Genomic DNA, 26,353 nt, shown 5'->3' on the forward strand with positions numbered 1-26,353 from the left:
ATTCTTTCCAACACATCTCAAATATATTCCTTCATAATTTCTTTGGTATAAAACTGAGCCTTGTAACATAAAATGTTGACATTTCAATCTTAATGCTCTCTTCTGAGTAGGGCTCATATGCACGAGGCATTTCTGGTTTAATAAATAGCAAACAATATCTTTATACCATTCATCTGGAGTGACATCTTCAATTGCATGGACTTGTTGGACTAATCCGGGTCCATCAACTGCTAAAGTCTGTGCTAAGGCTTGACCTCGAACAAGTCTCATTGGTTGGATTTCAATGTCGTACTCCTGGATAGTGGCAACCCACTTTCCTCTTCTTTCTCCTAATTCATTCTACATAAGGAGTGTCTTAACTGCTGCATCTGGGACAATGGCATGAACTTTTGTTCTCAAAATGTAATGTCTGAATTTCTTTATTGCTTTCACCAAAGCATAAGCTTGTTTTTCTACGTTCGGATATCTCAGCTCTGCATCTTTCAACGGTGCGCTCATAAATGTTATGGTATGCTCATCTTTATCTTCGTTCTTCTGTGTAAGGACTGCAACACAAGTATGTTCCGAGGCGAATGAATAGACATAAAAAGGTCTCGCATAATCAGGACTAACCAAGATAGGAGGCTCAATGATGGTGGACTTGATTTCTTCAAATGCTTTCTTTGCTTCTATCGTCCATTCCATCTTAGCATCTTTCTTCAACATTTCATTCAGTGGTCGTATTATCTCAGCAAATCTAGAGATAAATTTCCTCACAAAATTATTTTTACCAAAAAGGGACTTCAGTTCTTTCTTACTGTTCGAGAGGTTTATTTTAGATAGAGCCTCAACTCTTTCTGGATCAATGGAGATTCCTTTCTCCGAGATAATATGCCCTAACAATTTACCTTCTGTAACCCCAAATATGCATTTCTTGGGATTAAGGGATATCCTATACTTTCTGCATCTTTGAAATACCTTTCTCAAATCTTTAATATGATCTTCTCTTTTCCTTGAGAAAATTGTAATGTCATCCATGTAAATAATGATGCATTTTCCAATTAAATCTTGAAATGCAATATCCATAGCTCTCTGGAACGTGGCTCCAGCATTGATTAAGCCAAATGGCATCCTTCTGCATGCAAACGTACCCCACTTTGTGGTGAAGGCGATCTTTAATCTATCTTCATATTCTACCATCACCTGATTGTATCCTGAATATCCGTCCAAAAAGGACATCATCTGTGATCCATTCACAATCTGTAAAACCTCATCCAATGATGGAAGCGGGTAGTTATCTTTCTCTGACGCTTTATTCAAATTTCTGAAATCAACACAAAGCCTTATCTTTCCACTCTTTTTTCTAACTGGGACCAAATTGGCGACCCACGTAGAGTGTCGCACAAGAAAGATAATCCTTGCTGATAACAATTTCTTCACTTCGTGATATATGAGAGGCTCCAACAAAGGGTTCACTGGCCTCTATCTTTGCCTAAATGGCTTACTGTCTGGTTTAAAGGGAATAGTATGTGTAATGATTGATGTATCATATGTCTTGAAATCATTATATCCCCATGCAATCACATCGGGAAAATCTCTCATGTTCATTATTATGCCTTCCCTTTCACTGGGTGTGCATGTTTTCCCTAGGAATACATTCTTAATTTCTTTGTCATTTCCCAAATTCACCGTTTCATAGGCACTTCCACTTGAGTCATGCAATCTTTCTATCTTCATTTTATCTCTATCAAATATTCTTTCTAGCTCTATCATTCCCTTAGGAATGAAGTTTGTCTTCAAATCTAGGATACCATTTGAATCATATTCTGCCTCTTCGGCTTCCTCTTCATCAATAACTTGATTGAGGAAAATATCTGTGTTTGTCAGAAAATCCAATATATGCTTATCGTCTTCAAAAACTTGGAAATTTGTGACATTATCTGGTACAGATAGAACTGATGCGAGTTCCACTGTAAACTTCTTTAATCCTTCCATGGCAATGGGTGCCAAGGAACTAGCAGCCTGTGCAAGTGCATTTGCCACTTGGTTCTGTGATCTGTATATTGACTCGATATTGAAAGCATCAAAGATTTCGATGAGATCCCATATTCTATTGCGGTACTTTGTAAATCTTTTGTCGTGGCAAACATATTGCTTCCGCACTTGTCTCACTACAATCTTTGAATCTCCAAACACATGTAAAATCTTCACTTTCTTCTGAATAGGTAACAACAACCTATGAACTAAGGATTCATACTCAGCAACATTGTTTGTACATGGAAACTGTAATCTATGGGAGGCCAAATAAGTTTCCCCTGAGGGACTGATTAATTCAAACCTGACTCTTGATCCTTTCTTTGACTTGGAACCATCAAATTTGAATGTCCAAACTTGATCTTTGTTATGTATTTCTTCTTTAATTTTATCCTTAATTTCTTCATGTGGCCGGTCTCTCTAATTTCTTCAAGTGTCAGAATTTTAGGAATTTGCTTGTGTATTTGATTCAAAGCTACCTTGCACATTGCGCAGGAGAATTCAAAATGAGCAACATTGTGAATTCGGCACCAATTAGGCAACAATAAATCTTGAATGTGAGCACGGTTGCCTAACTCAACGCCTTGCTGAATATTCTTAAATACAAATCCTTTGAAACTCTCAAACATATCCACTTCCTCATTTGTATCATGATCACTTTCTACTACAACTTCAGTGGAATTCAAAATCTCATGATTTTCTTCTATCTTTTCAACTGGGTTTTGAAGCATCAAAACCTCTGCAGCTTTTGGTTTGTAATTTCTTAGATTTGTTTCTAGGAAAAGAATTTCATTGTTTTCCCATATTCTGTTATCATCAATCTTAATCTTGGGGTACTATCTATCTTGATCTGATTTGGTACACCTTTCCATGGCAGCCACATGTGAGAGAAACCGGTCGAAAAGTAACCATTCAATCTCCTTGACCAATCTCGACTCAGGAGCATGCCGTATCTGTCTGGAATGTCTACAACTGATATATCTATGAAGTGCTGGACTCTAGGATCCGCAACCAACTGCATATAAATATTGTTTAACTCTCCAATCACAGGTACCTCTGTCTTATCTAATTGTGTAACTCTTTTACTAGTCTTCATTCTTTTTTGCGCAAGTTGGAGGCCTTGGATCAAAGCTTCATTCTCAACAACGTTGTTGGTGCAGCCAAAAAGAAGTTTGAAAGAGAAGAAATATTTCTCTTGCTCAGGGGAAACAATAATTATACCAGTGCTTGTAACATTCTTGTTTCTTGAACCATCAAAAAAATATGCTCCATAACCCCTCCAAAACTTCTTGTGTCTTAATGAGGTTAGGAATAGGATTATCCGCCTCATGGATGCAATAGGTGCCAAGCATAGTCTCTTCAGCTTCATCTAATGGATTGAATTGAAAAGCATTGGCTCATTCATCTAGTAAACAATCAGGAACCTCTTCTAGAAGAGTAGCAAGTTTATGGACAATAGACTCCTTCCCCTCTTCACACAAAGTGCAATTCATGTTTATAAGGTTGGGGGTGTAGGGCTCAATGTGACTTTTTGCAATGGGTTATGCTTTGTGCATTGGAGCTTGGGCTGTTGTTGAAAGTGTGGCACCTTCCATTGCTCAGTTCTTTGTCCTTGTGTATTGCACAATAGTATCATCACTTGTCTGGTCTATACCACGGAATTCTACTTCTTGAGAATTGACAAAAGTAGAATCTCCTTGTATGTGAGTTTGATTGCCAACAGTTGGCTGATTTGGATCATATTGCTGGCCGGAGGTAGTTGTCTCATTGTTCACTACTAGAACTTGGGCAAACTCTCCATTTGGGCAAACACATTGATTGTGGGGCTGATTGCATGGTTGACACCAATCATGCTCTTGGGCGAGATTGTTTTGCATTGGAACTATTGCCTTTGAATTACTTCCAACTGTTGGGTTCACACTATTCAAGGGCTTTGCATGATTCCATTGATTTTGCTATTCTGTTTGTAATTCTGATTTTGTGCTTGATAAGGCCTACTATGTTGAGCCTGTTGCCTCTTTAGCATCACCAACTTATTGCCAAAGTTTTGCAATAGAGTCTTGACCTCATGGTGCTCATTTGAGGATGAAGTGGATGGCTGATCTATAGATGCAATGGGAATAGGAGCCAAGGTGGGTTGTTGAGTAGGAGCTTCTAGGAATAGAGGCATTGGCGGCCTTGGAGCTGTCTTCCCAGCTTGTATCAAACAATTTTTTGCCATTATGGCAATGTCATACGTATCTGGTAGAGAAATCTGCCCATTGATTGTATCATGATAGCTACATCACTATTGAGAGCTCTTAGATAATACAAGAAGGCATGATTGGGAGATGGATTTACTAGAGCAAAGTTCTATTCCATGTCTTCTGGAATCTAAAGTTGAAGTCTCCCATGAATTCATGAGGTGCCCTCTTGATTGTAGTTAGCTGCTCAACAAATGATAGGTGATCACTTTTGTCTTCAAATTGTTCACCAAACTTCTCGCCCAACTCATCCCAATTGTGAATGGAGTTAGGTTGCAACCCTCTATACCATTGCAAGGCTTTTCCTTTCAAGGATGTGGCCACAAGTCTAACAACAACATCATCCTCAGTGATATTATTGTTGGCATCATTATTTCAGTGTTCCACGGGCGTTCGGGACGGGGGGACGGGGGGACGAGGGCGACGCGTCTCGGGGACGGGGGGACCAAGGGCCTAAATTTGGGGACGGCGGGGGGACGGCGGGGGGACGGCGGCGGGGGGGGTGGCGGGGTGGTGGTGCTCATATATATACATATAGTACTTGAAAAACTAGTTTTGAAAAGATGTATAACAGTATAACAGTATAAGAATTAGATTTCAAATGAAACTATAGGAAATACCAAGATTACTTAGATTAGTGATACGTAACTAATTGCTAATTGCTAAAACTAAAAGTAAATAAAATTTGACAAATGAAATTGTCAAATTGGAGATTTCTCATTTCTATCATATGAATATCGAAAAAGGAAAACGAAAAATATGAATATCTGATGCCATTGCAAAGTCTATAATAATAAAGATGATTACATGATTCATCATTACAATGAGTAGCCAAATACAAATACGTGTAGCAATAGCATTACAAAAGAGACGAGTCAAATACAAAATGACAAAACTGAAAAGTGAAAACTCAAACTGTAGCTAATGGAGGCCTCTAATCATCTGCAAACTCCTCCTCACTGGAACTGCTGGACTCCTGAGGATCAAGGTCCCTCAAGCTCACACCAACTAGCCCTGCATCTGAAGTGGTAGGATCATCCTCATCAATCTGTGAAGGCTCCTCTGGCTCATCCCATCGTGCCGCTGGACTCTCCTTGTACATAAGTGTCTTGCGGTCAATGAGACGCAAAGCACTATGTACAGCCACAAGCTTCTCTGCTCTCTTAGAGGTAAGTCTGTTCCTCTTAAGAGAGTGGATGAAGCTATATGTAGACCAGTTCCTCTCAGCAGCTGAAGAACTGGAAACCTGGGATAGCAGACGGATGGCTAGAGTGGTGGTCAAAGATTTCGGGCCATGACATTTCCACCACAAAAGTGGGTCCTCCTGTGCCATAATGTCTATATCCATCTTTGCTGCATCTGAATAACCTCTAAGAGTGGCAAATCTTCCCCACTCAGTGCGTATTGTGTCGGCATCTCTGGAATCAAACATCTTCTCTATGCACCTAAAGAAACCTGCCTTCACCTCATCATCCTCAATCGGTGTCGTTCTACCCGGTCTAGCCTTGTACCACTTAGGATTCAAGGCAAAGGCAGCCATATGCAAAGGAGTGTTCAACTTGTCCCATCTACTCTGAATGATAGGCCGGATTTGCTCATTGTAGAATGCTAGAGAGGGGTCCTTCACTCGCACAGCAGCCCTCATCTGGCCAAGCATAGAGTCAATGCACTCATACACCTCTCCAAGGTTAGGTGCATCCCCATCCCCATATCTGATCACCTGGAATACTGGAGAAACGATAGAGACAATGTATTTCGTATCAGTCCAAAACACATCACTCTTCACTATCTCCTTCACCCTTCTCCCCTGCTCTGTCTTGGCCTCAGCCCACCTATTCCACTCATTAGTCATAACCATGAGTTGCAATGCCTCTTGCAACTCAATCATTCTCTCCAAGAGAATGAAATAGGATGCATATCTAGTCTCAACTGGTTTCAAGAACTCCTTCTTCGCGAAGGTCCTGAATAGTGCATGTGAAATGTGGTGGTTGCAGATAAACATCTGCACATCTCTCGCATCGGTGACCACTCCTCTAATCCAGTCAATCTTCCCCATGTCCTTGAGTGCATTGTTCATGGCATGCACACAACATGGGGTCCACCAAATGTGTCTATAGGCTGCCTCAACGAGTCTCCCTGCTGCTCTACACACATATGCTGCATCTGTCACTACTTGGACCACATTTTGTGGCCCAACCTCCTCAATAGCCTCCCTGAGGACCTGAAACTGGAAATCAGCATCTTTACGATGCCCTGTACAATCAACTGCTCTAAGGAAGTATGGGCCCTCTGCACATGTGACCATGATGTTGATGAGTGGACGATGGCTAATGTTCGTCCACCCATCCATAACTATGCTGCACCCCAATGCCACCCAACATGCCTTCATCTTCTCCATCAAAATATTGATCTTGGAATAGCTTTTATCCAAGATCGAGGTCCTCATTTTCGTCTCCCCTGGTGGCACATAAGATGGTCCTCCCTTGGCCACCATATCTATCATCTTCCTATAATAAGGAGACCGTGAAACATGAAATGGAATGCCATTGGCAAAGAAGAAATTGCCAATGGATTCATCTATCTCATCTCTCAGCTGCACATTAAACATATCAGCAATGGGGTTGCTCTGTGGTGTATGCAACTTACGTTTCCCAGTCCTGGCAACAGTAGAAGTGGAAGTAGATGGAGATCCAAACATCATTCCTCCCGCCTGCGAAGCATGATAAGTATGTGGCACTGGCACATTCCGGCTGTCGTGAAGTGATGCCCTAGCAGACAAAGTAGTAGGCATTGAAATATTTGTGTCATCTGGAACCCCCCAAAGCCTGTTAAACTCAATTCTGTACTGTATATTTTTGGGTTCCTCCAAAAACTTACAATGTTTCACGCCTTTTCCTCTCCAAAATAGAAAGTGTGCATTCACCCTGCTAATGCTACCGAACCATTCTCTGTCACAAATATTGCACTTCCACTTCCTTGTTCCCCCACTTGAATGTGATGCAGTGCCTTGTACTGATATTTGTGAAGCAAACTGTTTTAGAGGAGACTTAGGATCAAAATGACCCCTAGCATATGGTGCCAACAACTCTGAAGGGCAACCTGTACTAGCTGCTGCACTTGCCATAGAACTAGATTGGGCTCCAGGATCAGCCCCATGGTCACCCCCCTCATTTTCAGGTTCATATTCTGAATCATTCTCACTATGAGAATGGATTTCCATGTTATCTTGACTCGTGCCTTGGGAGCTCATTGTGAAATTTTCAAATTGACACTGCATTTCACAAAATAAAAATAAAAATAAAAATAAAATCAGCCTTGTTTAACAATATATTTTTAAATTTTTAAATTTTTTTTCCTATTCATCTCAAAATGAGATTTGATGTTGAATCTTGAGGGCAAAATGATGAATCATTTTGCCCTCAAGATTCAACATCAAACCTCATTTTGAGTCTTAAGATGAATAGGGAAAAAAAATTAAAAAAACCAAAAATGACATAGAACAATGAAAATCAGAAAGTAAAACAAAAAAAAACAACAAGAAGTTGAAAAACCCTACCTTGTGCTTGAAAAATCTCTCCAAAATGTAGAAGAATCTTCTTCTTCCTCTTCTTCTTGCTTCTTCTAGCTCCTATCACACTTGTAGTCACTTTTCTCACCTCTTCAATCAATCTTCTTCAAGCTGTTCCTCCTCTTCAAGCTGCTGGAAAAAAAATCAGTTTTGCATAATGAGAGTGAAATCCAAACTAAACATGTTTTTGTGTTGTTTTGGGGGGTGGGGTGGGGCCCACGTCCAATTAGGGTTACCCCTTAACCCCCCCCAAAAAGCACATGTCATAAAAATTTTAAAAAAAAATGAAAACTGCGCTTTTTATCCCGTGCGAACGCGGGAGACGCCTGGGCGTCCCCCCGTCCCTCGAGAGACGTCTGGGCGTCTCTCGAGGGACGGGGGGACGCCCAGGCGTCTCCCACGGAGACGCCCAGACGTCCCCCAGGAGACGCCCAGACGTCTCCGCGTCGGGGACGTCTCCTCGTCCCGGCGGAGTTTGGGTGGCGGTGGCGGGACGGCGGGGGACGTCGCGTCCCCGAGACGTCTCTGACGGGGGGACGCGCCCAAAAATGGGGGGGACGCGTCCCCGTGGTTCACTGCATTATTTGTAATTGATGTCAATTGTTTCAGCAATGTAGTCACAAAAGGTTCATACGTCAGTTTGTGAATGATTTGTGTTGATCTGCAGGTTTGATATGATGCCTACATTTCCAAATATGAGCAGGATGTTATGTAGTTTGCCTAGGCTACCAACAAGTTGACAATACAAAGTCGCATCAATGAGTGGTGTGGAACACTTCGCCTCAAGCTTGACCCCAAATAGAAAGGGAGTCGGTGTAGCCTTACAATCTGCCATGTGAAAACGAGCTAGAAGATCAAGAGCATACTTGGGCTGCACAAGGGAGATCCCAAAAGAAGTTTGAGTGATCTGAATCCCGAGAAAGTAGTGCAAGAGACCCAAGTCAGTGATGGCAAACTTGTGGTCCTGTTGACGTGTATTTTGTACACTATCAAACACAAAATAAAATACCTAAAGGGTACCTTATCCTCTCTTGAATAAAGTCTCCGAATGCTGAAGATGTCGCGAAAAGGATCAATCGGGATGACTTCAAGGTTCTTTGCTGTAGGATCTCTACGTGTGGATAAGCTCTCTGCAGTATGATGTGATTTGCTGGAATCACAAGGGGACTTACACTTGACGACCTAAACGTCTGATTTGCTGGAATCACAAGTCCTACTAACTGGAAGACAAACAAATGGCAAAAGATGTAAGGTTCAGGAAGTTTACTCTACTACCTAGAATGCGAGAAGATGGATGAATGACTAGGTGGAGTCCTACTGGCTGGGTCTCACCATCAGGCTGAACAATTCAACACCAACTCAGTGCGATCTTCTAAGGGATGCTTCCAATATGTTCAAATCGTACACCATCTGACAATGATCACCATTCAAGATAATGCATGAACAATGGACGTGTAATGACTTAAGATTAAGCTCATTTCATTCCAATTGACCACACAAGGCGTCCTTACAATCAGTAAGAGGCTAGTGGTATGGATTAAACGGATTCCACACAGGTGCATTCAACAATTTCCTTCATTTGATCTAATCATCTACCATCTAGAATTGAAGATTCAACAAGAAACCATGCATATTGCAAGAAACGACACACTTCACCATTACTTCAATGAACATGGAGTTTGTTTACAATCAATGGCAACAATTTCTTGCCTTGTCCTCCTATTCTACTCTAATTGTTATTCTATCAATTGACTACTCACCTTCTAACTACTAACTATCTATCTTCTATTAGCTAACTATTCACCTTCTATCCCCTTTACAAATGAAGAGGCGGGGCTTATATAGTGCCCTTAATACAATTCAATGGCTAAGATCGATTTAAGATCAATGGTCAAGATTCTACAATGAAAACCCTAATTAGGGTTTGTTACAACAAACTCAATTCTGACCAATGAAATAATTGTATTAATTGGACACATGTCTTCTCTGGAAAATTCGACCAATGGATAGTTGGGGTAGGTACATCAAAGTTTGTGCCACCTCCCATGAGTTAGGTACATTGAATCTGGACATGCTAAGGTGGACCACACCGACTGGAGAAGTGATTACTGGGATGCCACCTCGTCTGACACTTGGTTGATGCTAATTTGATGTTGCTGAGAAGCTAGCTTTAATTAACTCTTCGGAAACTATCTGCTTCCCCAACGAACCCTTGCTCTGACTTCTTTTGTCTATGACGTGCAGGATGATGATGTACCTCGCCTTGGAATGCTGGATTGGAAGAGGCTATTCCTGATGATGCTTGTCCTAAGAAGGCCGTCCTTGTCGATGCTAGACTGGAGGAGGTCGCCCTTATCCTTGCTTGATCTTCTTTGATGATACTGAGCTGGAGGAGATCATCTTTGTCCTGGACCGGATCTTCTTTGATGAGAGCTTGCCGACCTGTAGATTTTCAGCCTTAGGAGTCGCCATCTTGATACCTACACAACATTTCAAAATTAGTTCTCAAGCATTATATCTTGAAGTGTAGAAATCTAGACTTAAAAGGAAGATTTAAGATTTTAATTAGGAAACTTCATGATAAATCTAGAGTTATCATTTCCTAATTAACCATGCGATACTTAGACTTTTCTAAAAAAAAGTCTAAAAATCAAACCTTGAACAAGGGTGTTAAGATGATTTCGCCATACCTCCTCTTGAGTACTTAACTCCAAGAAATGATGTAAAAATAGATGAATTTTGCTAGGCAAAGTTTAAATCATAGCCTCCTCTTGGATGAATCACGCCTCCATTAACCTCCAACACTTAGCAAACTTCGCCTCCAATCTTCTAGATTTCGCTCCTCAAATTCCTCCTCAATTAGTAGAATTTCGCCTCCAACATGCTATATTTCGCTCCTCCAATTCGCACTTCAACTTTGCACTTGAAAAAGGATGAATGAATGATTAAAACTTGAACAAAGCATCTCCTATTATATAGAGCGCTCACCTTCCTCTCTCCAAGGCCGACTTGCCAAATAAAAGGTGAAATAATAAATAAAACTTCAAAAGAGTAGGCTGACTTGTCAAATAAAGGCAAAATAATGCCTTGTGCGCTCAACTTGTAATCTTTTTTTTTTTTTTAAATTAATTTTAATACCTCTAAGATGCTTGTTTTGATTATTTCAAGGTAAAAAATTAATTTATTAAATTAAAATGCCTTTAATTTAATGCGAATTTGATTTAATCTTTCCACAGGCTTCGAAGTGAGTAGTTTTGAGGAATTTGAGGAATATCAATGCTCAAATATGGTAAAAATAAAGAATGCTACTAACTTCGCCCTGGACCCTTGGCAAGGGTTAGGAGCGAACTTTCAATTTAGGCCTTGCATACCTCACTTTTCTTGTCCAAAACTTCATCTAGGCATTTAAATGGCATCTCTCATTGGAGTTTTGAATTTGATTTCATTTGATCTTTAGGAGGAAAGTGTATTTAGGGTTTTTTCGCCCTGGACCCTCAGAGAGGGTCAGGAGCGATTTTTCAATTTTGCTCTTAATCCTTCATCTTTCTAATGTCAATCCACCTTATAAGGGTAAGCAATGATCTCCTTCATCCATTCCATGCATGTTCGATTTGTTTTTGTAAGACAAAATAGGTGCTCCAAAGATTTTCGCCCCGGGCCCTCAATAAGGGTCAGGAGCGACTTTTGCAAATTAGGCTAGGATCATCAAGCTCCGGAGGCAAATCCTTGTTCATCACGTTTTGGAAGACCTTCTCTACCTTAGCACAACCTTGCCTTAGCACAAACTTGGGAGGAAAATGCTGGTTTTGTGATTTTCGCCCTAGACCTTCAGAGAGGGTCAGGAGCGATTTTGAGTCTTTTGCACAAATTCTTGATCATTCCAACTTCAAATTACTCTCAAGGCGTAGAACATCATACTTCCCTCCCTACTGAGTCTTGAGAACAAAAATATCATCTCGAAATGCAAGGAAAATGGGCATACTTGGAAATTTCGCCTTGGACCTTCAGAGAGGGTCAGGAGCAATTTTTCCCATTGTCATCAAAATTTGCACTCTTAGCATCTCAATTCCACTTCAAGGCATTTCAAACATCGTTTCAAACTTGTGTCTAGACTTAGCTTCATTCAATTTTGGAGGAAAAGGTTGGATTTTAGGTTTTTCGCCCTGGGCCCTCAGAGAGGGTAAGGAGCGATTTTTCAATTTCAAGCTTATCTAACTCTTGTTAGCCCTCCAAATTTTCTTCAATGGGTAAAACATACCTTTGCGCATCCATTCCAACCATAAAAACCATTTTGACTTTGCAAGAAAATGTGCCTTTTGAAAATTTCGCTCTGGGCCTTTAGAGAGGGTCAGGAGCGATTTTTGCAAATTAGACCAAAATGCTCCACTTTTCACCTTGAAACTTTTTGCTAAGGAGGATTTCATCTTGTTTCATGCTATGAATAGAATTTCACGCCCAAGAAAGGTTAAAAAATGTGCTTGTAAAGAATTTCGCTCTGGACCCTCAGCAAGGGTCAGGAGCGATTTTGGTGATTTCAACAAAATCCTTCATTATTTCAAGCTAAAACTCTTTCAGGAGGCAAAAGGAAGTTGCTCTTGTTTCACTCATGTCCAAAACTTGACTTTTTCCATGCAAGATGAGAGCTATTCAAAATTTTGCCTAGGGCCCTTAGCAAGGGTCAAGAGCGATTTTGCTTTTATTGCCCAAAATTCATGAATTTGCAAGCGTCCAAACCTTTGAATGATGTTCAACCTTTCTTCCAGGAGACCCTGCACATAAAAATTTAGCCAAAATTAGTGACAAATAGGCTCAAATAAAATTTTCGCTCTGGACCCTCAGCAAGGGTTAGGAGCGAATTTCACAATCTAGGCTAAACTGCTCAATCTTCAAGTTTCAAATCACTTCACAAGGCAAGGTAAGATCGTTTTCAAGGCCAGGAAAAAGGTTTCAAGTTCAATCAAGGTGGCAAACGAAGTTTATAATGAATTTCGCTCTGGACCCTCAGCAAGGGTCAGGAGCGAGATTCGCGTTGGACCTTCAGAGAGGGTCAGGAGCGAAATTTGCTTTGGACCCTCAGGAAGGGTCAGGAGCGAAATTTTAGTCAAATTTCAGGATCAGGACATTCCAGACTTAGCCAAATTTCAGGACATTCCAGACTTCATCACTCACCAACTTGACCTAACTCAAGCAGAACCTGCTATCCAGGTGATCCCCTTGGCGACACTCAAAAATGCAAAGGCTAACAGACAAAACCCTAAAAGACGCAGAAAACAAACCCTAAAAAGCAAAAAGCAGGGGTCCCCATTTGCAATGGGGCGATATGTGAAATGGTCACAACAGGTCCAAAGTAGACTTGATGTCCACTATGATGGATGAAGTGCTTCGAGTGACAATCAAGTCATCAACATAGAGTGCGAAGAAAAGAAGATCATACTCCTATCTCAAGATGTAGACATTTAGATCTGAGTGGCATTTGGAGAACCCAATTGAAAGAAGAAAGGAGTTGATCTTGGCATATCAAGCACATGGGCCTATTTGAGGCCATAGAGAGACTTCCTCAATCTACAAATCAATGAAGAATCCTGAACAAATCCCTATGGCTGCTCCATGTAAATCTCCTCATGTTCCCCATGAAGAAATGCACTCTTCACATCCATTTGATGTATAGACCAACCTTGAGTTGCAACAATAGCGAGTATCAGGCAAATGGAGGTCATCTTGGCTACGGGGGCAAAGGTCTCAGTGTAGTCAACATCAGGAAGTTGTGAGAAACCTTGGCCACAATTTGTGCTTTGTACTTATCAATTGATCCGTCCACAACAAATTTTGTCCAATTGATCCACTTACATTGAACGAATTTTCTTCTCTTAGGAAGTGGAACGAGATCCCAATTTTTGTTCCAAATCAAAGAGTGGTACTCGTCTGCCTTTGCCGAATCCCACTTAGCGATACTTGATGCTTTATGAAAAGATTGTGTATTTGAAGCTGTGGCAATGTAAGAATGCAGAATATCATGATGTTGTGACCAAGTCCTTCAAGTGTTTGAAGGATCCCCAACAAGTGTGCCTACATACTCACGTATTTGAGGAGCCCATAGAGGCCTGCGAGGAGATGTAGGAGGAGAATACTCTTCCTCATAATCTGAACATTCCGAAGAGGAAGATGAAGCCTCATGATCAATTCTACGAGTAGAGGCATCTAGAGGAAAATCCTCCGAGTCACTATCTGAATCTGCTATGGAAGGAGGAAGATGGGACGAGGAGCTAGAAGTGCTTTTCTCGAATTGCACACTTTGCTCAATGAAGAGCTCCGTGTCTCAGAATCCAAGAGCCAATAGCCTTTGACACCATTTGGATAACAAACAAAGATACAAGGCCGACTCTGAGGTTCGAAGGCCTTGTGCTTCTTCGAAGGAATGTGAGCCCATGTTGGAGAGCCGTACAATTGGTTTCCTTCCACATCAAGCTTCAAAGGGAGTGATTCCCTTCAATGCCTTATGCAGAACTCTATTTTGGATGTGAGCATCACAATCGATAGCTTCTGCCCAATATTCAAGTGCAAGGGAGTGGGAATGGATCATTCAGCAAACCATCTCTTTTAGGGATCTAATTTTCCTCTCAGCCATATCATTCTATTGAGGTGTATAGGCAATAGTATGCTAAAGATCTATCCCTTCAAGAGCACAAAATTCTTCAAAGTGGTGGTTCATATATTCTTTGCCATTGTCTGTGGGAAGAATCTTGACACAATTTCTAGATTGCTTATTGGAATAAGCCTTGAACTCCTTGAATCTATGAAAGTGAGGAAGTAGCAAGCCTTGCTGAAAGACAAGGATGGAAATGGGCCCACCACATCATTGTGAACCAGCTCAAGGACTTTTGAAGTCCTTCGAGCCTTCCCTTTGTCGAACTTATTGTCAGGATGGTTTCCCAAGGCACAACTTGATCAAACTCCATCTGAAAAATTGATTCGAGGAAGACCTGTGACCATATTTTGCTTGTTGAGCTGTTGAAGATTGCGGAAGTTGAGATGGCCAAACCACTCATGCCATAGCTTTCTCACATAATCAAAATGAGTTAGTAGAGTAGTAGAATGTGTATTAGGTACAAAATGAGAGAAAGCATACAACCGAGATTCATTATTGGCCTTACCGACTACAAGAAGTGCATTATCTTCAAGACTCCTGATGGTCAAGGAATCAGAAGTGAACTCAACTTTTTTGCTATTTTGGGCAATCTAATAGACGAAGAGAAGGTTGGCTGACATATTAGGCACACAAAGGACATCCTCAAATGTACGAGTGCCAACATCAACAAAACCTTTCCTGATAACGTCAACATGGGAGTCATCCCCAATGAGAATTCGGGGCACCGAACAAGGCTCTAACAAGGAAAATTGTTCTTTGATAGAGCCCATGTGATGTGATGTACTCGAGTCTAGAATCCACTGCTTAGAAGAATTTGCATTAGCAACAAGCGTAGTTGCTTTCCCTTTTCTTGATTTGGAAGAAGGTGTTGTTGAGGATTGGGAGGCAATAAAAGAAGGCAGATTAATGTTATTCTTTGTGAGAAGATGCTTCAGCTCATCGATTTGCTTCTTATGAAAAAAATGTTCTGCATGACCAAGTTTCTTATGGTAACGACGAGTTGGTTTTTCCTTTGAGAATTCCCCTTTGAAGAAGAGGAGTTGGTGTCTTCTTTTGGGGTAGACGGTGATTGTGCTTTATCTTTTTGCGACTTGTTCTTGGACTTGTTCTGTTTCTTGTCAGGTTTCCTTGACTCTTTTTGTCCACTTGACTGACTAGCCAACAATGTTTGAGATTGAGATGACTTGAGGAGCCCCATGGACAAAAGTTTGCCTTTTTCTTGCATCAACAATTCAGAAAATGAAGCAAAGGAAGGCATTGTATAAGCAACACCCATAGTCAATCTATGAGTGAAAACTAGAAACAAAAGCAACATATTCAGGTTCATGTTTATTAAGAGTACTGAAGACAAGTTGAATGTTCTTTTTCTCTATGCCACAAGATTTATATTGTGCTCTCAAATCATTAACTTTTGTTATAAATTCTTGGTTGTTGTCATAAGACTTAGGATGAGGTGCCATTAGTTGATTATAAAGTTGATATCCCCTAACTTCATTAGTTGTCCTGTACAAAGTTTTTAATTTGTCCCATTCATCATGTGAATTGTTACGAGTTACAACCATCAAGTTGAAACATTATACCAAGGGAAACTTAACTCCTAAGACAACCTAGAGCTTTTGTATGTTCAATCATCTAGAGTATTTTATCCTTAGCATTTGTGGGTTCAATTATCTTTTGTTCAACATATGGTGTATAACCTTGTTGCATTAAGAAGTTCCATGCATTTTGTTGCCATGTGTTGTAGTTGTATGGCGTTAGCAATGAAAACTTAGCATTACCCATTTGTGAAAGGAAAGGAGAGCACGAGCAAAAAGAGAAGCACAAGCACAATCACACCAAGAGACCCCCCTTTTCACTTAATATTAAAAATAGGACCATTAAATGGGAAATGAAAAAATATACACTCTTACAAAGACACTCAATTTCGAGCTATCGATTAGAAGTTACAGCTAAAACAAGTTCTCATAAAATGGCCTATTTTAATTGCATTTTGCCGATAAAAAAAATGGCCTTCCAACCACTCATTGGAATCGGGGCAGAATATAGAATCCAATTGTGATTTGTGGAGGGGAATTCACCTCCTGCCAACCCAACTCTTCGTCTTCAATAGGTGAAAAGAGGGCAAATAAAACCTCCAATATTTACGCCTAGACAAAAAACACTAGATTTTAGTGCCTTAATCAGCCAAAAATAGTCAATAAACCTGACAAAAAGATCCTTGGGTCATAGTAGGGCTATGGGGCAACCATTTGAGGCTACAAGCAACAAGAATACACCAAAGAAATGATGAAAAATAATGCTATGAAGATAAAAACGCTCCTTAAGAAAATCAATTTTTGCTAGAGGCTTTGGTGTCCAAATATGGACAATGTTTAGATGAAAATGGGGGTTCTGAACTCAATGGTGTAGTTCTTTTGGCCTGAAGACACCCTAGAAAAAAGTTGCATTGGATAGGAGCTTGAAACCGTCAATCCACAACTATTTCAAATAATCTCCAGATGAAACGAAAGCCAAACTTGACTTTCTCAGGGAATCGGGGCAGAATATAGAATCCAATTGTGATTTGTGGAGGGGAATTCACCTCCTGCCAACCCAACTCTTCGTCTTCAATAGGTGAAAAGAGGGCAAATAAAACCTCCAATATTTACGCCTAGACAAAAAACACTAGATTTTAGTGCCTTAATCAGCCAAAAATAGTCAATAAACCTGACAAAAAGATCCTTGGGTCATAGTAGGGCTATGGGGCAACCATTTGAGGCTACAAGCAACAAGAATACACCAAAGAAATGATGAAAAATAATGCTATGAAGATAAAAACGCTCCTTAAGAAAATCAATTTTTGCTAGAGGCTTTGGTGTCCAAATATGGACAATGTTTAGATGAAAATGGGGGTTCTGAACTCAATGGTGTAGTTCTTTTGGCCTGAAGACACCCTAGAAAAAAGTTGCATTGGATAGGAGCTTGAAACCGTCAATCCACAACTATTTCAAATAATCTCCAGATGAAACGAAAGCCAAACTTGACTTTCTCAGCTTCCTTGAACTCAATGGTGAGTTCACAATGTCTCCAGGAAGCTTTGAAAAACCTGCAACAGGAAAGATAGAAACAAGAACCCTCCCAAAAACTATAGATTTCTCCACACTTTTCTGATTCTCTAGATTATCCGAGGATGCCGGAGAAGAGCATACTCATGTGCTATGAAAAAAACAGCCCCACAGTCTCAGATTTCTAAGAAAATGCTAACCCACAACTCACAACCGCTCTGATACCATGTGAGATTTCAACCCAAGAATGCAAATGAATGAAGCAGAGCAAAGCAAGAAATTAGAAATGAGCCAAATAACCGTATTCAACTCAAGAGAATGCAAATCATACAATGAAAATTAGATACCCATATGAGAGCGATGGGTGAATATATATATCACTTACCACCCAAGAGACTAAAAACAAAACCGATGTGGGATAAAGTGAAAAAGCCCCTAAGCAAGCTTAACTTAGTGTGAAGAGAGCTATAGTGGAGAACTAGCTAATAAAGAACTAGAAGGCTAAAGAACCCTATTCACACTAATGTAGGTTTCCAAGTCCCTCATTTTTCGAGCCATTGTTGGGGATGCTTTGGGTATGGCCAAGGGGACAACTATATAAAAATAAGGAAAAATTTAAATATATAGAGAAATTTCAAATATTCATATGATAACATTGATATTTGATAAAGTATGCATATTCATATTATAGAACCTTGATATATAACATTTGTGTTAAATTTAGAGTTCACATGAGAGTCAATGTAAAACAAATTAGAAAAACTCAAACCTTAATTCAAATTAGCAAGTCTGTAAGCTTCACTTTCAGCCTCTTTACTCATTCACACTCCTCATCGATGATAGAGTCTATATCCAGTTTCCAGTTTATAGACTGATTTCAATTCTTAAAATCATACCAGTTATGCTCATCAATCCTGTTTTAAACCTGTGAAGGTTATAAATCAGTTTCAATTCTCATTCATGTGTGGTGCAGCTATTGAGGTTAGTTAAGGCCCAGTTCTTTTAAGGCATATCAAATATCTCCTAGGAGCTAATCGCTTTTTCAAGGATCCTTTATAACAAGAAGTTGTCTGCAATTTTCCGTAAGATTACAGCTGCAATTTTACTCTTTGTTAATCTTTGAAATCAGAAATTTAATGCAGAAGTTAAATTATATGAAATACCATATTTTATATTACTACAATTAGAACTGACATATGTAGCTTAATATGTTTATGAAATTTATCAAACACTTATGCACTATTGCTGAATTGTAGAATGTGTTGGAAAAAAGTGGATGGCTGGCCGTCCCTGGGACGGTTAGGGGATGTCTCGTTGATGGCTGTTTTGTGACCACACCAATGCACAATAAAGTGCCAAAGGACACTCTATCCTCTCTTGAGCAAAGACCCCTCGTATGCTAAGATTGCAAAGATCATAGAGGCAACTCCAAGGTTCCTACTGTGAACTTGCGACTTTATATTGGATATGAGCTCGTTTGGCTTGATGTAATATGCTAGTAACACAAAGAGACTTACGTTTGGATCATTCTTTCACTTCTTCTGCAATGCTGGCCGGAACTTCATCATCGAATATAGCAACTTTGTGATGCTTCTGCTTCGAATGAATTGAATTGGAATGAAATGAAATTAAAAGGGGAAAGGGTTAGAGAAACCTAATTCTTATAAGGACAATGATATCAATGGATAGCATTCCAATGGACGAATTCCAAATTAACCAAGTTCTGCTTCGCCAAGATCAACTACAATTCCACAAGAACTTGTGCATTCTTCCAAGGGTTATGCAAAGAATTTTCATATCATAATGAACACCATCATAACAAACAATGCTCATTCAATGATTGAAGTTAAGTACTCATATAAAAGGCTCAGGCTAAGTTTACACAACAACTTATAATCAATAAGATGCAAAAAAGTATGAGCCATGGAAATTTATCAAACCAGAGTTGCCGTAAACTCCTTTGTCCCTCCCCGGGAATGCGTTTCCCCTTACCCGTTCCTGTTTTTGAAATGGATACATATCCGATACAACCTAGATACACGTCGAATATTGTACCCATACATGCCCAAAAATACTTGATTTCCAACCATGCTAAATACTAATGTGATTTGATTTTTAAACGAAATTGACGTAAATCTTCGTAAATTTAATTATAAAAAACTTCATTAACGCATTTAAAAAAAAAATGGTATTAACAAAACCTACACCAAATGAGAAAGACCAATGAAATGTTTTTCTATTTCAATGACCCATTTTTTGGGTTATCTTCCAATGCAACTCTTCTATTTTTGCATATTGTAAAATGTTAAATCTACTTATCATTATTTATGTAGCAATTATGTGTCTATATTGCTTTGGAAGTAATGAAAATCTCCTCAAATAACTTAGAAAATTGTGTTAAATATATGTGTATGTGTTTTTTATGAATGACATGTCTAGCCATATCCATATTGGGGGTCTTAAAAAATAGCCGTATCCGTATCCGTATCGGATACCGTATCCGTGTCCATGCAACTTTGCATCAAACACTATCACATTCTCCATTAAAACCAAAATACTTCATCTAACAATTGAGAAATTGGAAGAACACCATGCACCAAGTTGAAATAAACATGAATCCACCGTATCTTCAATGAAATCAAATTTTATTTCTCCAAGTCTTACAAGAATGTCTTTTCCTTCTCCTACTCTACTTCTACTCTAAGGAGTAAGAGCTCTCTACTTCTAATGAGCTAAGTATCTAATGAATTACAAATTTACAAATGAGAAGGCGAGGCCTTTTATACAGATCCTCCCACAAATGAATGGCCAAGATTGATATGAAATCAAGGGCCAAGGTTACACCATGCAAACCCTAATTAAGGTTTGACCAAGAATAACCCTTGAGGCACAAGGTAGTGGGAATGGCAATTAATGAGGCATCACGCCCACTGAGCATTTAATAGCCCATCACTTAGAATAGCACACCCACTAAGCATTTAATAGCTCATCACTTAGAATAGCACGCCCACTATCCCTCTCTCCGACGGCAAATGCAATGAATCGGGTCATAATGGTTTGGAGACATTTGATTGGTCGGAGAAGGTGACAATGCACTACCTCAGCATGCTGGGCGCCATGTGGACCAAGTGACCCATCACGATGAATATTCCATTTTGATTGATTGTGATGCAGTATATTCCCAAATTGTATCATTTGGATTGAGGTTCTAACTTTGATCAACTCTTTTGAAATTATCCTTGATAATTTTCTTCTTTCCATGTACTTGCTTGGGAATTCACCTTCTCGAAATGAATTGGACTCCCTTGTCGATGGTTTTGTCATTCTTGAAGTCTTTCATACTTGAATTGGATCTCAAGAACTTTGAATGTCTTGCTTGAATGTCTAGAATTGGAATTCATCCTCCATGTTCTTTCTTGACTGGTATCTTGGATTTCCGGAGGAAATTCAAGATAGTTGTAATTTCTTCTCATTTGTACTTGCTTGATTCTTGAGGTCTTTAAACTAGCATTCTTTGGAACTAGAATTCCTTAATGCTTTTCGAACTTCCTTGGAATGATGCCCTAGAACTAGAGAGATGAATCTTTGATGCCCCGTTTTTGTCCTTTGACTTGCCAAATGCCACCTTAAGCATTAAATTCCATGGATCATGTCATTTCTCCACCTTGGGTGCATGTGAGATAGGTGGAAGGAGTTTTCACTGCCTTAGTCAATTTTCCATGTCTTGAGTATTTGAGCACATCCTAGAAGGATATGAGGAAATTTTTCATACTGAGCCAATTTTTCGTTCATTCCATGACTTCATGAAGTGGGGCGCACTTGAAGCTTGGAGAAGGAATTTCTCCATACTTAGAGTCAAATTTCTTCATTTCCTGCCATTTTGGAGATGGGTGCATTTGGAGTTTGGAGAAGGAATTTTTCCATACAGTAAAATTTTTGAGTCTCCACACCTTCCTGAATGCTTGGGTGCACTGGAAATAGTAGGAAGAGTTTTTGAATGCCTTAGTAGATTTTGAACATTTCTTTTCCTCCTAGATACTTGGGTGCATTTGAGATGGCAGGGAGGAATTGAACGTGTGGTGAAATTTTGTCATTTCCATGACTTCATGAGGTTGGGCGCATATCAAACATGGAGGAGGATTTTGTCATTTCTAGATGACCTGGAGGATTTTCCATGCCTTAGTAAAAATTTCAAATTTCCATGACTTGAGGAATGCTTGGGCGTGTTCTGGACTTGAAGGAGAAATTCTTTGATACTTAACCATTTTTTCACTTTCCAAGAATCTTGGCATGCTTGGGGTTCAGAGGAGGAAATTTTAACATAGCCATTTTTCCCGATTTCCAAGTCTGTTTGTATGCAATGGCGCATTTTGCGCTTGAAGGAAAAAAATTTCACAGGAGGAATAATCCTCCTTGCCTAGGAATTTGTGCCCATGAGAGGATGCGAGGCACATTTTGAGTGAGGTGAAGGATTTTCCAAAAAATGGAAAAATCCTTCACTCCTTGGGATTTTTGCCCGAAGAGGTTGTTTAGGTACATTTTGAGTGAGGTGAAGGATTTTCCAAAAAGTAGAAAAATCCTTCACTCCTTGGGATTTGCACCCCAGGAATAGATTTCTTTGTGCCTTATCCTTTCAAGGAGGATTTCAAATAGTCAAAATTTGATTACCTGCTTACTCTTCTACTTTTTTTGATTTAAAATTGGATATTCAAGAACATTTTGTTGTTAGTGCTTTGTTAGTTGCCAATGATAGACCTTCCAAAAATAGACTTACTAAAAATAGTAAGTTCTTCCAAACACAAAATTAGGGCACATTGGTACATAGTGAAACTTACTAAAAATAGGCATTGCTAAAAATAGTAAGTTTGTCCAAACTCAAAATTAGTCCGATTGGGGCCACAATAAAACTTACTAAAAATAAAAAGTTCTTGAAAAACACTCAAATTTCACTAGTTTGCCCTTTGAAGGATTCTCTTTTCAATACAGCCAAAATTTCACTATGCCCAACGTTATTGACGTCTTTTCTAAGTCTATAGGATAGAAACCCTAAAATAGACAATGCTTGTTTCCAGACTTGGCCAAAATTCATCAAAAGTCATCCAAACACTGAATTCCTTGATCTGGAGGACATTTTCACCCTTGGTGAGGAATTTTTTCAGAATTAGCCAAATTTTAGTTGTTTCTCTTTCATTTCTTCATATCAGTTCTCAAGGTTATCTTGACACTTAGCCAAATATCCATCATTCCATTCCACTGCTTGTGCATTCTTTGTTCTATCATTGCAATCTCTTCCTTGGACAATTATATCATCCACTCAACAATCTCCTCTTCTCAACATCCAAAGTCTTGTCCTCACATCAGTCCTAAAACACTGTAATCTTACAGATATCAATCAAGTCATAAGTTAACAAAATGCAAAGTTCAAAGGATAATCAATAAACACAATGCAGTTTGAAAATACTTTGAAAACCCTAATTCTCGACTTGATGACAACTATCAAGGCTCTACACTCTTGAAAATCCCTTCCATACTAGGCATTTCATCACCTCCAAAGGCCAAAATCCAGACCAACAAGACTTTATAACTCATTCCTTAGGGTTGGGAGACGACATAGACTGCAAAGGACTTGGTTTATTCAGCGATAAGAGGGGTTTGCCATTTGCAATGGGGCGAGGTGTGAAAATGTCACAATATGTCCTTAACTGTCGCAAGGATGGGGGGACGTCCCCTCCTAGAATCACTGTCATCCCTGTGTTTTCAATACATTTCTTGCTATTTTCCAGATTTTGGGGATAGCTAGGGGACATCCCTGACCTGTATCCTTGTCCTTGGGATGTTTGAGAAACACGGACACTTCAGAAAGGATTAGGGACGCGCCCCTAGTCTTCCTTGGCTCTTGCACACTTGTAAGGATACTTATACAACCTCTTAGGAACCTTTAATAATCAGTTTTCAGCTCAATTTGTGGAGTGACACACAAGCATGGATGTTCAACACATGTATTTGGACTATGTGTTTTGTTCTCAAAATGAGGTAAATGTGTTTGTTTTTGTGCTACAAGTTGTTTCAAATATGAGTTTTAGGTTTAGGGTTATTTTTTATGTTGCCTAGTCAATGTAGGAAGGGAAAACAGGTAGGCATGCCAACGTGTGCTTTGGGAATCCATTGGAGATCCATACCATAACCTAGAACAGGTGCAAACCAAACTCAAATCCAAGGCATTTTCGAAGCGAGCTGGAAACTTTTAGCTTTGATCTCAATAAAATGTTAGTGCAAGACATGCAAATACATAAATAACCATAAAAAAACAATCTTGTTGATGGAAACTAAGAATGATGTGCTGGACACTTTATATTTGTCAGCGCAAGACATACAAAAGATGGATAATTCTACATAAAACAATCTCACAGATAGAAACTAAGTTGACCTTGGTTTTGGTGTGTCATTCCCCTTCGGTTGCTAGATGAGACCAAGTTGTGGTAGGAGAGTGCCAAAAGGTGGCAATCCTTAGGTGTATATCTAAATGGATTCGTAGCAACAAGGTGACGTGGAACCTTGGCTGTGCTGTTTGAAGAAGCTAGTGAGTGAAACAAAAACAGATAATATGATTTTTTTTTTGATGTAATTAAAAAAAACTAAGGGTATAAGTTTACAAAAATATAAAAGCATTAATTTTGATATAATGTTCAAGTACAATGGAGAAATAAGAGAAATTAAGAAGGCATGTAGGATAGATATATGCACAAGAATCTTTGGTATTTATTGTGTAAGGTTTGTTTTGCAATTGTTTCTCTAGCTGTGCAAGTTTTTCTTGCATTGAATCCCAATGGATTTTTCTTTACTATGGTGCAACACTTTTATAATCTTAAATTTCCATCTGCCATTTTTGATGTCAACATTGCAATCTTTCCCTTCAGTTCATATGATGTGATTTCCCTTTTACTAAACAATGCTATGAATTGGAAAACTATGGGAGTATCTTCTTAGTTCTATATATTCACGTGAAGATTAATTTGATAGTCTCTTTTATTATACATATTTGTTTTCTTTTGAGATTCCAATTAATTGTCTAGATTTTGCCTCTTCAGGCGCACACACATTGTGGAGGACGTTATGTTGAAAGCAGAGAAAGAGCATTTCCATTCATCACTTGATTCAAACAAGGATGAAGGAGCACACCTTTATCGTGTTCTCGAAAATGCTTGTGAGCCTGAATTGATAATGGCGGATATGACTTCTGCACAACTTGCTGCTTTTGCAGCTTATAAGTCTAAACGAGAGGTTAATTTTAAAAAAATATGTTGTCTTTTGTTTGATTATAATCTTACAATTGAACAATTTGGAAATAATGAATGAGAGGTCAATTTTTTGGCATTTCATGTAATTCAGAGAGCACTGCATCTGAAATTGTAAAGGTAGTTGTTTTCTCAGGCAATTAGGCAGGCTTCCATAGAGAAACACATTCAAAAGGCCCTGGAGAATGCTGATTTGGACTCCAGAAAGGTTACTCCATTCATGAAAGTAAGGATAGTTGGTTTAACACACAAGTGTTTGACTAAAATAAAGGAAAAAGGAGAAAAAAGAGGTTTGTTAGAACAGGAAGGTTTGGTCACAATTTGGCAACCAACAGAAAATCATGTTTTCAATCTTGAGGAAGGGGCCATCTACTGTGTCTCTGGCCTTGTTCCACTGGGTGGCAAATCAGGTGATAGCTACAGTCAGAATATACTTCAATTTCAAGCAAATAGGTCGACAGTATGGCATCGAATTCCAATATCAGTGTGTCATAACTTTGAGTATGTTCAATCTCGTCTCCAAGTTATAGTTTGTGCAAAAATTCAAATTTATTTATTGGAGGAGCTTAATCTTTTATGAGAAGTAAGCATAATTGTTTTGCACTAATTATATATCATATTGACTTTGAGTCACAAGTGTTTGGTGATCTGGGTTAATTTTTCTTTTCCTACAGATTTGTCTACAACCCAAGGAGTGCAGTGCAACTTTCGGACTTGGGAAGAGTTCCTTTGCACAGGTTCACCTGCTATTTCTTATCTAAGATTTCGATTGCATTTCCTGGTCACTGGTTTTTGATCACTTATTGTGTTTAATTGCACTTGTTCTTTCTCATGTAAGGTTGCAAAAGCATTTCCTGGTCAGAGGTTTCTTAATCATTATAATTTATTTGATTGCAAACTGTATTGTTTAATATACTTATAATAATATTGATTTGCAGCGAGTTTGATGTTGCTGTTTTTGTTCTACACATTGGCGAACCATATACATATGGCTTGCGAAAAAGGCAGTGGTTGTTTACTTCTGATGGTTCGGTAGAATTAGAGAGTGGCAATAAACAATCAGAGATCATCCTTGCAATTGACTTTTCATTACCTTGCGATTCATTTATTGCTCTTGATCACTCTCTTGTAGGATCCACAGTAAGGGCTATTCGTTTTAAATTATAAATTTAATTTTGTAACCACTAAATGATTTTGACATTTTTTTTAATATTGCATTTGAATTGTTTTCGTTCTTGATGATAATAGCTTATGTACTAGTCTGTAAGCACTGAAACCTTGGAAAACTCCTTTGCTGTATTATCCAATTTGGTTGATCCTTTTCTTGTTGATTTCCTATGGAAGGTGGGATTATGTAATTTGGTGAAACAAAAACGAGATCAGAAAAACAGTCTTTGTGTTGCAGAAATGACAGAAATTTCTACACATTCTGTAAATTTTAATGCTACTAATTTCTGTCATTTAAAAGCTGCAGCAGAGTTGACAAATAAGTGGGCCAAAGTCTCCATGCATGTGAGAATTACTGTTTCACAAATCTTATGCAA

The 26,353-nt window shown here is 39.1% G+C and overlaps 1 protein-coding gene across 6 annotated transcripts in view; it reads left to right on the top strand.

Annotated features, from left to right (window-relative positions):
- LOC131047463 (protein BREAST CANCER SUSCEPTIBILITY 2 homolog B) overlaps nucleotides 1-26,353 on the top strand; it is a 130,676-nt gene that overhangs the window by 66,452 nt on the left and 37,871 nt on the right. For 5 of the 6 annotated variants that reach the window (XM_057981359.2, XM_057981360.2, XM_057981365.2 and 2 more), the window contains 5 exons: nucleotides 24,603-24,795; nucleotides 24,934-25,310; nucleotides 25,484-25,546; nucleotides 25,748-25,949; nucleotides 26,154-26,321. In XM_057981359.2, the coding sequence (XP_057837342.2) occupies nucleotides 24,603-24,795; nucleotides 24,934-25,310; nucleotides 25,484-25,546; nucleotides 25,748-25,949; nucleotides 26,154-26,321 (1,003 nt within the window). The remainder of the gene's footprint in view (nucleotides 1-24,602; nucleotides 24,796-24,933; nucleotides 25,311-25,483; nucleotides 25,547-25,747; nucleotides 25,950-26,153; nucleotides 26,322-26,353) is intronic. The other variant, XM_057981363.2, reaches the window with a different exon arrangement.

The sequence above is a fragment of the Cryptomeria japonica genome, chromosome 7 (assembly GCF_030272615.1).
Source record: "Cryptomeria japonica chromosome 7, Sugi_1.0, whole genome shotgun sequence".
Lineage (NCBI taxonomy): Eukaryota > Viridiplantae > Streptophyta > Pinopsida > Cupressales > Cupressaceae > Cryptomeria > Cryptomeria japonica.